The sequence below is a fragment of the Nerophis lumbriciformis genome, linkage group LG36, assembly GCF_033978685.3.
Source record: "Nerophis lumbriciformis linkage group LG36, RoL_Nlum_v2.1, whole genome shotgun sequence".
Taxonomy (NCBI): domain Eukaryota; kingdom Metazoa; phylum Chordata; class Actinopteri; order Syngnathiformes; family Syngnathidae; genus Nerophis; species Nerophis lumbriciformis.
In genome coordinates, this window is record NC_084583.2 from 18068943 (window position 1) to 18081939 (window position 12997).

The 12997-nt window shown below is 45.6% G+C and overlaps 1 protein-coding gene across 19 annotated transcripts in view; it reads left to right on the top strand.

The window, feature by feature from the left end:
- Positions 1-7210: 7210 nt before the first annotated feature.
- map7d3 (MAP7 domain containing 3) overlaps positions 7211-12997 on the top strand; it is an 83149-nt gene continuing 77362 nt past the window's right edge. For all 19 annotated transcript variants that reach the window (XM_072912374.1, XM_061930530.2, XM_061930531.2 and 16 more), the window contains exon 1: positions 7211-7373. In XM_072912374.1, the coding sequence (XP_072768475.1) occupies positions 7328-7373 (46 nt within the window). In that variant the 5' untranslated portion in view covers positions 7211-7327. The remainder of the gene's footprint in view (positions 7374-12997) is intronic.

A 12997-nucleotide genomic window follows, 5' to 3' on the forward strand; every position in this document is an offset into this window, starting at 1 on the left:
GTGGGAGGGCATCTGCAGGAGAACCAGAGGGCTTCATATGACTAACTGTGTCACTTAAAAAAGAAAAGGACACCGGCTCAAACTGATGGAAAACAGAAGAGAAATGCAGGGGAACAGAAGGGTCATATGAAGGCTGAGATAGACTGGCTCTAGTTGACACAATTTTGTCAGTGAAAAAATGGAGACAATTTTCACAGAATTCAAAAGAAGCATCAAAACCAGCAGATTTGGGAGCATCAATGACAGTGTTAATAGTTTTAAACAGAACTCTGGGGTTGTTACAGTTAGAAGATATAATCTGAGATAGATATATATTCATTTCTGCTTTTACAGTCATCTGAAAGGAAAACAGGCTTTCTTTAAAAATGGCAAAGGACACATGCAGCCTGTCTTTTTTCCATTTTCTCTCTGCTCTTCTACATACGCGCCTGGCAGCCCGAGTGACGTCATTCAACCAGGGTTGAGGCGTGGTTTTAGCGCGGCGGCATTTGAAAGGCGCGATCGTGTCCAGTGTTTGTGAACAGATAGAGTTGAACCCAGAAACCAACTCTTCAGTATTCAGACACACAGATGCTGCAGAATTATCATCACAAAGAGTCAAAAAAATAGAGGAGAACCGAGCAGGAGACGAAGAATTAAACATGCGAGAGCGTTGGGGCGGTGCGCACAATTTAACTGGACACTGCGTGGGAATATCAAACAGGATCGGCATGTGATCAGAGAACACAGCGTCGCAAATGTCCAAATTAAAAACACACAAACCATACGAGAGCACTAAATCGAGTGTATGCCCGCGTTCATGTGTAGAACCACACACAGACTGTACAAAGTTAAATGAGTCGATTATATTCAGGAAGCTCCTGGAAAGCGGCTCATCTGGGCAGCAGGTGTGAATATTAAAATCACCCACAATAAGGACACGATCATATTTGGGCAGGATTTCAGCCAGAAATTCAGAAAAGTCAGTTATAAAGTCTTTGTGGTACTTGGGTGGTCGATAGATGACGGCACACAGGACGACATCAGAAAGACCCAGTTCAAACATGCACAGTTCGAAGCTTGAAAAGGAGGATTGTAGGCGGATCTGACGGCATTTAAAGTCATTTTTAAAAACGACTGCTAATCCTCCTCCTTTTCGACCGGACGGCCGTGGGGAATTAAAGTAGGAACACTCCGAAGGCAGAAGTTCATTAAGAGGGGCGGACTCACCGGCTCTCAGCCATGTCTCCGTCACACAGAGGAAGTCCAGTCCGCGGGAAGTGAAGAAATCCTTCAGGATAAAAGTTTTGTTTGTCAAAGATCTTGCGTTCACAAGACCGAACCTGGCGGGGGCCAGCACGTCCAAGGCCGCAATTAATCCGGGTGGGGCCCGACACACAGCCCGCAGGTGGCGGTGATCCACCCCGCGCCTCCGGGGGCGGGGACAGCAGGAGCGACGACGGCAAGCTTCTTCCTCCAAACCAACGATAGGAACCAGCCAGGAGCCGATCGGATCGAGCGAGCGTGGGTGCAGGAGGAGACCGGATACCGCACCATTCATCCTTCGGGGAGCCACGGGAAGCCGGGCCAGGAGTGCCCTAACTTTCACCAGCTGGCCGCCACGTTTACCGCGGCGCCGGAGACGCTTCCGCCGGGGGAGAGGAGCCAGGGGGCGGGAAAGGAAGGCAGGAATCCGGCCAGGTGAAAAAGCTGACTGGGACGTCGAAAAACCAACGTCGAAGTTGATCATATCAGTGGGAGAGGGGCAAAGATCCAACAGTGTTTGGCGGTCATACACAAGCAGTGAGCTGACAGAGACGAAAATAGACGCAAAAAACACAAAAACGAACAGAGCTGACAGCGAGAGACGGCAGGCCAAAGCACATACTGGCGCCATCTTGCATCGGGGCGTCTCTGCTGGCCTTCTCTGCTGGCCTCACATAAATTATGATCATAAATTAATAAAAGTTAATTTTATTTTTATCGGACTGTCTGATTGTGGCAGTCCGCTCCCTGTATGATCAGTGCCAGAGCTTGGTCCGCATTGCCGGCAGTAAGTCGGACACGTTTCCAGTGAGGGTTGGACTCCGCCAAGGCTGCCCTTTGTCACCGATTCTGTTCATAACTTTTATGGACAGAATTTCTAGGCGCAGTCAAGGCATTGAGGGGATCTGGTTTGGTGGCTGCAGGATTAGGTCTCTGCTGTTTGCAGATGATGTGGTCCTGATGGCTTCATCTGGCCAGGATCTTCAGCTCTCACTGGATCGGTTCGCAGCCGAGTGTGAAGCGACTGGGATGAGAATCAGCACCTCCAAGTCCGAGTCCATGGTTCTCGCCCGGAAAAGGGTGGAGTGCCAACTCCGGGTTGGGGAGGAGTTTTTGCCCCAAGTGGAGGAGTTCAAGTACCTCGGAGTCTTGTTCACGAGTGGGGGAAGAGTGGATCGTGAGATCGACAGGCGGATCGGTGCGGCGTCTTCAGTAATGCGGACGCTGTATCGATCCGTTGTGGTGAAGAAGGAGCTGAGCCGGAAGGCAAAGCTCTCAATTTACCGGTCGATCTACGTTCCCATCCTCACCTATGGTCATGAGCTTTGGGTTATGACCGAAAGGACAAGATCACGGGTACAAGCGGCCGAAATGAGTTTCCTCCGCCGGGTGGCGGGGCTCTCCCTTAGAGATAGGGTGAGAAGCTCTGTCATCCGGGGGGAGCTCAAAGTAAAGCCGCTGCTCCTCCACATCGAGAGGAGCCAGATGAGGTGGTTCGGGCATCTGGTCAGGATGCCACCCGAGCGCCTCCCTAGGGAGGTGTTTAGGGCACGTCCGACCGGTAGGAGGCCGCGGGGAAGACCCAGGACACGTTGGGAAGACTATGTCTCCCGGCTGGCCTGGGAAAGCCTCGGGGTCCCACAGGAAGAGCTGGACGAAGTGGCTGGGGAGAGGGAAGTCTGGGCTTCCCTGCTTAGGCTGCTGCCCCCGCGACCCGACCTCGGATAAGCGGAAGAAGATGGATGGATGGATGGATTTATTTTTTATTGACTTTTCATAAATACATACAAGTATTCAGCGGAGTACCCGGAGGGAACCCATACAGTCACGTACTCCGGCTTCCTCCCACCTCCAAAGACACGCACCTGGGGATAGGCTCCTCCCACCTCCAAAGACATGCACCTGGGGATAGACTTCTCCCACCTCCAAAGACATGCACCTGGGGATAGGTTGATTGGCAACACTAAATGGTCCCTAGTGTGTGAATGTTGTTCTGTGTTGGCCCTGTGATGAGGTGGCGAATTGTCCAGGGTGTACCCTGCCTTCCGCCCGAATGCAGCTGAGATAAGCTCCGGGGTCACCCCCCCGCGACCCCAAAAGGGACAAGCGGTAGAAAATGGATGGATGGATCATATTCTCTTCATGTCATATTAGGCTCCAGTATTGCTGTTTTTAAGTTAGAGCTCTTATCCAATCAAAATGCAGCTAGCTAGTTGCCAGCGCTGTATGAAGTCTGCCGGAGGACTTCTGAAGCAACATTAGCGGCGGATGAACGAGGACATTCAGTTAATAGACAGTTGCGATAGCCAATCAGGTCACAAGTTGTTGACAGTATCCCATCTAGGTATCCCATCTAGGTAGCCTTACATTGAACGTGACTGTGATTGGACACTCACTTGTCCACTCCCAAGTATCCAATCACAAGTTGTGATATACGAAAGAAGAAAGTGGCACCGGAGCCATACCCGGCCAGCGGAGAAATCAGCGGTTGTCCCTTTTTTAACCGACAAAGAAGGAGAACAACATGTTGATTAGACTTAGACTTAGACTTGGACTAAGATTAGGTGGCAGATATATGTTTGTAAGGCCATTTTCAAGAAGGATATTTAAAGATAAACTACATCTTGTGAAACGAGGTCGGCCGACCCCAGGAAACGAGTTAAGCTGTCCTGGCGGTGAAATGGTTTGCCTGCCACTTCCACTACAATCAACCAACTACGAGCGGTACCAATGGCTTTAGAAATTGTGAGATTAAATATACCGGTATGTTTTCACATTCAGTATGTTTTTTTTTACAATTATTTTAGTTTTGACAGTACAACGGGCGAATGCGGGTTTATTGATTTTTAAATGTGCCAAAAAATAGCCCGTTTGTCATGTAGCTGTGGTCATGTGGCGACATAATTGATGGTATTTTGAGAGGTATTTATTGAAGTCGGACTAAGTAGGACATCACTGAAGGCCTAGGTGGGAAACTGCCTTGCATTTAAATGACAATATATTTACTGTAAGCTAGTCAAACAAGCTTTGAATGAGTGACGTTTGCTTGTTAAGCAAACTTAATGTCGTCTTTTTTATTATTTCAATCTGATAATTGAAGGACTGTGGGTGTGTTCTAACTATCGTGGGATCACACTCCTCAGCCTTCCCGGTAAGGTCTATTCAGGTGTACTGGAGAGGAGGCTACGCCGGATAGTCGAACCTTGGATTCAGGAGGAACAGTGTGGTTTTCGTCCTGGTCGTGGAACTGTGGACCAGCTCTATACTCTCGGCAGGGTCCTTGAGGGTGCATGGGAGTTTGCCCAACCAGTCTACATGTGCTTTGTGGACTTGGAGAAGGCATTCGACCGTGTCCCTCGGGAAGTCCTGTGGGGAGTGCTCAGAGAGTATGGGGTTTCGGACTGTCTGATTGTGGCGGTCCGCTCCCTGTATGATCAGTGTCAGAGCTTGGTTCGCATTGCCGGCAGTAAGTCGGACACGTTTCCGGTGAGGGTTGGACTCCGCCAAGGCTGCCTTTTGTCACCGATTCTGTTCATAACTTTTATGGACAGAATTTCTAGGCGCAGTCAAGGCGTTGAGGGTATCCGGTTTGGTGGCTGCAGGATTAGGTCTCTGCTTTTTGCAGATGATTTGGTCCTGATGGCTTCATCTGGCCAGGATCTTCAGCTCTCACTGGATCGGTTCGCAGCCGAGTGTGAAGCGACTGGGATGAGAATCAGCACCTCCAAGTCCGAGTCCATGGTTCTCGCCCGGAAAAGGGTGGAGTGCCATCTCCGGGTTGGGGAGGAGATCTTGCCCCAAGTGGAGGAGTTGAAGTACCTCGGAGTCTTGTTCACGAGTGAGGGAAGAGTGGATCCGCCTGTCGATCTCACGATCCACTCTTCCCTCACTCGTGAACAAGACTCCGAGGTACTTGAACTCCTCCACTTGGGGAAAGATCTCCTCCCCAACCCGGAGATGGCACTCCACCCTTTTCCGGGCGAGAACCATGGACTTGGACTTGGAGGTGCTGATTCTCATCCCAGTCGCTTCACACTCAGCTGCGAACCGATCCAGTGAGAGCTGAAGATCCTGGACAGATGAAGCCATCAGGACCACATCATCTGCAAAAAGCAGAGACCTAATCCTGCAGCCACCAAACAAGATCCCCTCAACGCCTTGACTGCGCCTAGAAATTCTGTCCATAAAAGTTATGAACAGAATCGGTGACAAAGGGCAGCCTTGGCGGAGTCCAACCCTCACTGGAAACGTGTCCGACTTACTACCGGCAATGCGGACCAAGCTCTGGCACTGATCATACAGGGAGAGGACTGCCACAATCAGACAGTCCGATACCCCGTACTCTCTGAGCACTCCCCACAGGACTTCCCAAGGGACACGGTCGAATGCCTTCTCCAAGTCCACAAAACACATGTAGACTGGTTGGGCAAACTCCCATGCACCCTCAAGGACCCTGCCGAGAGTATAGAGCTGGTCCACAGTTCCACGACCAGGACGAAAACCACACTGTTCCTCCTGAATCCGAGGTTCGACTATCCGGCGTAGCCTCCTCTCCAGTACACCGGAATAGACCTTACCGGGAAGGCTGGCCCGGCAGACATTCCCAAATATTTTTTTAGATCTTTAAGATGTAAAGTGTAGCTGCCATTATGATGTGCACTCATGTTTTATATTGACCATAAGTCTTGAACTATACAACATATTTCAATGGTTGAATCTGCTCTTTTGCATGATATTTTAGTGACTAGTGTTGTCCTGATACCAATATTATTTTGACACTTTTCGGTACTTTTCGATACTTTTCTAAATAAAGGGGAACAGAAAAACTTTATTTTAACAAAAAATCTTAGGTGTGGTGGACCGGTACTTTTCAGAGGCGGTATGGTACCGAATATGATTCATTAGTATCGCGGTACTATACTAATACCCGTATACCGTACAACCCGTCTAGTTACTATGGTAATCTACGTCACAGCAGGTCAGACGAGGCACCAAGCAGTGTGGGTGGGGAGCGTTTCCACAGAGTGTTTCCAGAGCCTGAAATGTGGGTGTCAGGGACAGACGTGGAAGGAGATTTTTTACCAGAAAGTTCTAAAGCTTAGTGATACATCACATATATCAGATTGTAGATGTTTTTTGACCCCTCACGTTCATATTTCGCTGTGTTTGTTGCATTTTTGTTGCATTTTGTAAAATATGTCGATTGAGAGGGGGTGTGACGTTCGTATGTTCTCAATATTCAGGGTTTTATCTTTCATATAAAAAATAATAATTCCATTCTGTTTTTAAGGTGGTCTGTCATAACATTTTTAGCATTCAATCAGACTTTATTGTGAGGTTTTGTATTAGTAGTCCTAAAAATAGATATACCGGCCCCCAGACACATTTTTTTTCTCAAAAATAATGGCCCAGGCCTGGTGTAATGGCATGCATGTGTTGCTGTTTTTATTTTCGTATCATCATTTTTTTTTTTTGCCAGGTAAAATGTATTTATAGTTCATTTGATTGCACTTTAATACATTTTTATTTTCTGGCACTGCTTTGGTGTAATGGCCCTGATATGAGTGGTGCTCTCTGCTGTTTTTAAGAAATTATTTAAATGAATAAAAACTACTTAGCTGTTTTTATGCAACTACTGTTTTTAAATGAAATGATGCCTGCTTCAAATTGTTCCCACCCGCCAATTGAAGAACGCCATGATTAAACCGCTCCCCCTTCCGGCCCCTTGCGTAATCGTCTATTAAGAAAAGAGCATTCACGCTTCACTCCAATAAAATTGCACAGTAATTTACGACATGTTTGCCAACAAAGATGTGCAAAGATACTTGATTATTCCCGCCTGCCTTATATATTGATGCTATAGTGTGAATAAAATGTTAATGTTACTATATTGCCTTATTTGGGCTCTTTTGATTCGCGACGGATTGTGAAAACGAGACGCGCAGTGAGACCTCTTGATGCAATAGTCGCTCTCTGACGTCCACGTCCCCGCGTTGTGGGATTCCCTCGCCGGTCGCGATGTGTTGCGCGCCCCCGCTCTAGAACAACAAAAAAAACCGGGATAGGAAAACTTAAAGAAGAAATGGCGGATGGCACCACGACGCTTAAAGGCTTGCGAGCACAAATGGGTAAGAGAGAAGTTACTCACCATTGTTGTTATTTCCACCGAGCTGTTGTGTTTATGGCGTCACTTTTGCCGTGTTGGGCTCATAACCCGAGCCGCCATTTGAAGGCCGGCCAGCGGCTTCTTCTTCGGACTACTCCCGTTAGTTCCACCCCCCTGACTGGCAGGGCAGGGACGGTGGTCCCCAATAGACTCTTTTCCCGCATGTCAGCAGTAACATTAGGTGCTTGTCCCGCATGGCAGCAGTACCATTACAGTCACGAGTATCAAATATCCCAGTTGCACTTAAACGCACCGGCTTAGCTGCACTCTTGGCTAACTAAAGCTAGCTAAAGCTAACTAAAGTTGTAAAGTTATCCCCTGGCGCCATTTGACTTTTACTTATCTCGTGTCAACTTTGAGCAAATTCAAAACTTCCTTTTTTAGCGTGTCGCAATTGTCTTTTTTGTCAACTATGGAGGGGGATATACTTAATGTGACTACTTTTGCTATGCTATTTGCTAGCTTACAGCCTTAGCCTGTCGTCTGAGTTCATCCAATCAGGGAGAGTTAAGTTAAGTTAACTTAACTTAACTTAACTTAACTTAAGTTAAGAGCTGCCAGTCACTGTCTTCTGCTCTCAATAAAATACAGTGTCGGCGCTAGGAATGTTCAAAATGGGGTCCCAGGGACCCCATCAAGTCATACAAATGGGGTCCCACGGTAACATGTCGGGGTCCCACTCTTTTGTAAGCGTTTTGAAAACAAACGATAAATGTATACAATTATCCTGTTTTATCTCACATTCTATATCAGGCCTGGGCAATTATTTTGACTCGGGGGGGCCAAATTTACAGAAACAAAACCTCACAATAAAGTCTGATTGAATGCTAAAAATGTTATGACAGACCGCCTTAAAAACGGAATGGAATTTTATTTTTTTCTATGAACGATAAAACCTTGAATATTGACATACCTGCCAACTACTCCGGCTTTCCCGTAATTAGTACGGTTTTCATCAACCTATTCCGGGTTACGGTTGCAGTGATAAAAAATACGGTTTTTCATTAATTAAAAAAAAATATTTTAAAAAAATGCGCGAGGCTATTTATAGCACCGCTGCCAAGCACGAGGCACCAGTTGCCATTGTTTCCAAACGAGCGAACGATCATGGAATCAGCCGGAGAAAAATCGCAAGCGAGTCTTAAACCGAAAAGAAAACTGCAGTCATTCCGTGAAGAATATTCAAAAGCCTATCCGGGAATAATTATCCGTTCCAAAAAGGGTGAAAACTACGCGAATTGCACCTTGTGCAGACAAGATTTTTCGATCGGACACGGAGGAATTAGCGATGGGACAAAAAAACACAAGTCTAATGCCGTTGCTAGCGATACAATTTGGATTTTAGCCACAAAAAGGTAATGGCACCAATGTTATCTATTGGAATTGTTTAGTACTGTTATACTGTTAAAAGTGTTTATACTATTTATGCTTTCAAGTCCAAGTTGAAGAAATCTTGTTAAATGTTGACAGCATAACTACCAAAATACAGAAGTATGTCCTTAATATTTTTGCAGTGCTATTTCTGTTGAAAAGTTCAAATGATTACATTAGAGATGTGATGTGCCACTTTTCAAGTGTCTGATGGCTTAAATTAATTTTCATGAATTTTTCATATTTTGAATTCTTTTGAAAGGCTTACAAAAAAAACTACATTTGAATTGTAATTCCATGCTATTGACAGGACTATTAATTTTAATGAAGTTAGCTTACCATGTTTACAGTATGATAATTGTGATAGAAATGTGAATTTTAGGCACAGAATATTTTTTACAATTGAACAAGGCAGTAGATTATACAAGCTTGGACAGAAAGTTAATAATGACACCAATTTTTTTTTTAATGGAATTGTTTAGTACTGTTTTACCATTTGTTTACTGTAAAAAGTGTTTATACTTTCAATTAACAAATTGAAGTCTTGTGAAAGGTTGACAGGATAACTGGCATTAACTGTCAAAATAATTTCAAACTATTGAAGTTAGCTTACAGAATAAACATGTCAATCAACCCATATGATTTTTGCTGTAATATTTTTGTTTTGAAAAGTCACTGTGACTGATAGAAAAGTGATGGTTTTAGCAACATTTTAACCTGTCTGAATGCTAATAATCATTTTGCGTCGGGGGGCCTTCGCCCCCCCTGAACCCCCCACCAGGACTTTGTCCTGGACCTACCGGGGCCTGCGGCCCCTGGACCCTGGCTACTAGGTTTTTCTGATTTCAAAAGTTGGCAGGTATGCTTACAATAAAGTCTGATTGAATGCTAAAAATGTTATGACAGACCGCCTTAAAAACGGAATGGAATTTTTTTTTTTTTCTATGAACGATAAAACCTTGAATATTGAGAACATGCAACAAAAATGCAACAAACACAGCGAAATATGAACGTGAAGGGTCAAAAAACATCTACAATCTGATATATGTGATATATCACTAAGCTTTAGAACTTTCTGGTAAAAATCTCCTTCCGCGTCTGTCCCTGACACTCGCATTTCAGGCTCTGGAAACACTCTGTGGAAACGCTCCCCACCCACACTGCTTGGTGCCTTGTCTGACCTGCTGTGACGTATATTACCATAGTAACTATTCAGGTTGTACGGTATACGGGTATTAGTATAGTACTGCGATACTAATGAATCGTATTCGGTACCATACCGCCGCTGAAAAGTACCGGTCCGCCACACGCTAAGATTTTTTGTTAAAATAAAGCCAATATTGCAATTTTGTCTGGTCCCCTTTATTTAGAAAAATATTAAAAAGTATCAAAATAATATTGGTATCAGGACAACACTAGTCACTAAAATATCGTGCAAAAGCACATTGAAATATGTTGTATACCGTATTTTCCGCACCATAAGGCGCCCTGGGTTATAAGCCGCGCCTTCAATGAACGGCATATTTCAAAACTTTGTCCACCAATAAGCCGCCCCATGTTGTAAGCCGCATCTAACTGCGCTAAAGGAATGTCAAAAAAACAGTCAGATAGGTCAGTCAAACTTTAATAATATATTAAAAACCAGCGTTCTAACAACTCTGTTCACTCCCAAAATGTACGCAAATGTGCAATCACAAACATACGTATATCAACATGGACAGAGCTGCGTGAAAAAAGCCACCCGGCCTCTTCGCGTAAACTTAAACTTACCTTAACCACTCGCTCATCTTTTCTTCATCCATCCCTTCGAGTTAGCTTTTATGATGACGCCGGCTGGAAAGGTCTCTTTTGGCAAGGTCTTCCTTTTGAATATCACCATGGGTGGAAGTTTCTGGCCATTAGCATGGCAAGCTAGAACCACAGTGAAGGATGACTTCTCATTCCCTGTGGTGCGAATATTCACCGTACGTGCTCCCGTTGTATCCACAGTGCGGTTCACAGGAATATCAGTTGCTGTGAAATAGTAATCCGTGTGCGGATGGAGAGATTGCGTCTTTTCATGAACCGGATCCCGGTCGCTTAGTAGGAGCCATTTTGTGGTCTTTACAGATGTAAACCCACAAAGGAAATGAAACGTACGGTGATATCCGCGCGCTTTTTCTTCTTCTACGCGGGCGGGTGGTTGCTTACAGTAGAAGAAGAAGCGCTTCCTGTTCTATGGGGGCGGGTGCTTACCTTGGCGGTTGCTTGCGTAGAAGAAGAAGCGCTTCCTGTTCTACCGGGAAAAAAGATGGCGGCTGTTTACCGAAGTTGCGAGACCGAAACTTTATGAAAATGAATCTTAATATTTATCCATATATAAAGCGCACCGGGTTATAAGGCGCACTGTCAGCTTTTGAGAAAATTTGTGGTTTTTAGGTGCGCCTTATAGTGCGGAAAATACGGTAGTTCAAGACATCACTGCACATCATAATGGCAGCTACACTTTCCATCTTAAAGATCTAAAAAAATATTTGGGAATGTCTGGGCAGGCCAGATTGAAAAGCTTTACGGACCGCATGTGACCCCCGGGCCTTCATTTGCCCAGGTCTGTTCTATATTGTGTTTTTGGGAAACGGTTGTCATAAACGTTATTTAATTCATTAAAAAAAATAATACAAAAGAAAGCAAATTTTTATGAATATGTAAGTTTATTCATCCATCCATCTTCTTCCGCTTATCCGAGGACGGATCGCGGGGGCAGCAGCCTAAGCAGAGAAGCCCAGACTTTCCTCTCCCCAGCCACTTGGTCCAGCTCTACCCGGGAGATCCCGAGGCGTCTACCCAACTTGTCCTGGGTCTTCCCCGTGGCCTCCTACCGGTCGGACGTGTCCTAAACACTTCCCTAGGGAGGCGTTCGGGTGGCATCCTGACCAGATGCCCGAACCACCTCATCTGGCTCCTCTCCATGTGGAGGAGCAGCAGCTTTACTTTGAGCTCCTCCTGGGTGGCAGAGCTTCTCACCCTATCTCTAAGGGAGAGACCCGCCACCCGGCGGAGGAAACTCATTTTGGCCGCTTGTACCCGTGATCTTGTCCTTTCGCTCATAACCCAAAGCTCATGACCATAGGTGAGGATGGGAACGTAGATCGACCGGTAAATTGAGAGCTCTGCCTTCCGGCTCAGCTCCTTCTTCACCACAACGGATCGATACAGCGTCCGCATTACTGAAGCTTAAAGGCGGCCTTAAGTTTATTCAGTTAAAAAGTACCAATGATAGTCACACACACACACACACACTAGGTGTGGCCAAATTATTCTCTGCATTTGACCCATCACCCTTGATCACCTCCTGGGAGGTGAGGGGAGCAGTGAGCAGCAGCAGTGGCCGCGCCCGGGAATAATTTTTGGTGATTTAACCCCCAATTCCAACCCTTGATGCTGAGTTCCAAGCAGGGAGGTAATGGCTCTCATTTTTATAGTCTTTGGTATGAACTCACAGCCTACCCATCTCAGGGCGGACACTCTAACCACTAGGCCACTGAGTAGGTGAAATTATTATAAATTGTTAGAAACAATAATTAACCTTCTTTCCTTCATGGATCTAAATTTTACCGCTGCCGGTATTTTTTTCTATGTTTTATTTAATAAGTTGTAGGTTAATTTATTTCGGTATAAAAGTGTTTTGCTCGGGTCATGAAGTGATGATAATGGTGTGCCGGGGCATATGACAAATGGAATTGATTATTCTCACCTGTATGTAGATCATCAGTCCTTTAAAAAGTGCCAAATCTGCACTTTCATGGCAAATAATGCCAACGAAATGAGCTTTTTGCAAGTTAGTTTCAATGTCATTTAATAGAGTGGCACTCTAGCATTTCATCTCTGGCTTTGTGATGGCCATAAGCTGTAAGAATGGCGGTATGTGGGGTGAGTGAGTGAGTGGGCAAGTTAGGAGAGGGAGCGCTAGCATGTTCAGGAGTGTTACTAGCATGGTGGATGTCCACTTGACTTTGTGGAAAACATCAATATAGAGTTGTAACAAATCGACCACCTTGTCATTCCGACCAAAGAGCGGAACTGTAGGGAGGCAATTTGGAGGGTGTGTCTTGGTCCCTGGTGAGGCTGGATCTTTGAACATCAGTTGTAAAGGTGCTCTTTTTCTTGGCCCTTTCACATGGCGTGCAAAACATCTTTCCGTTTTCTTAAGTCAGCCATTTGCTGAAAAGTGGCTCC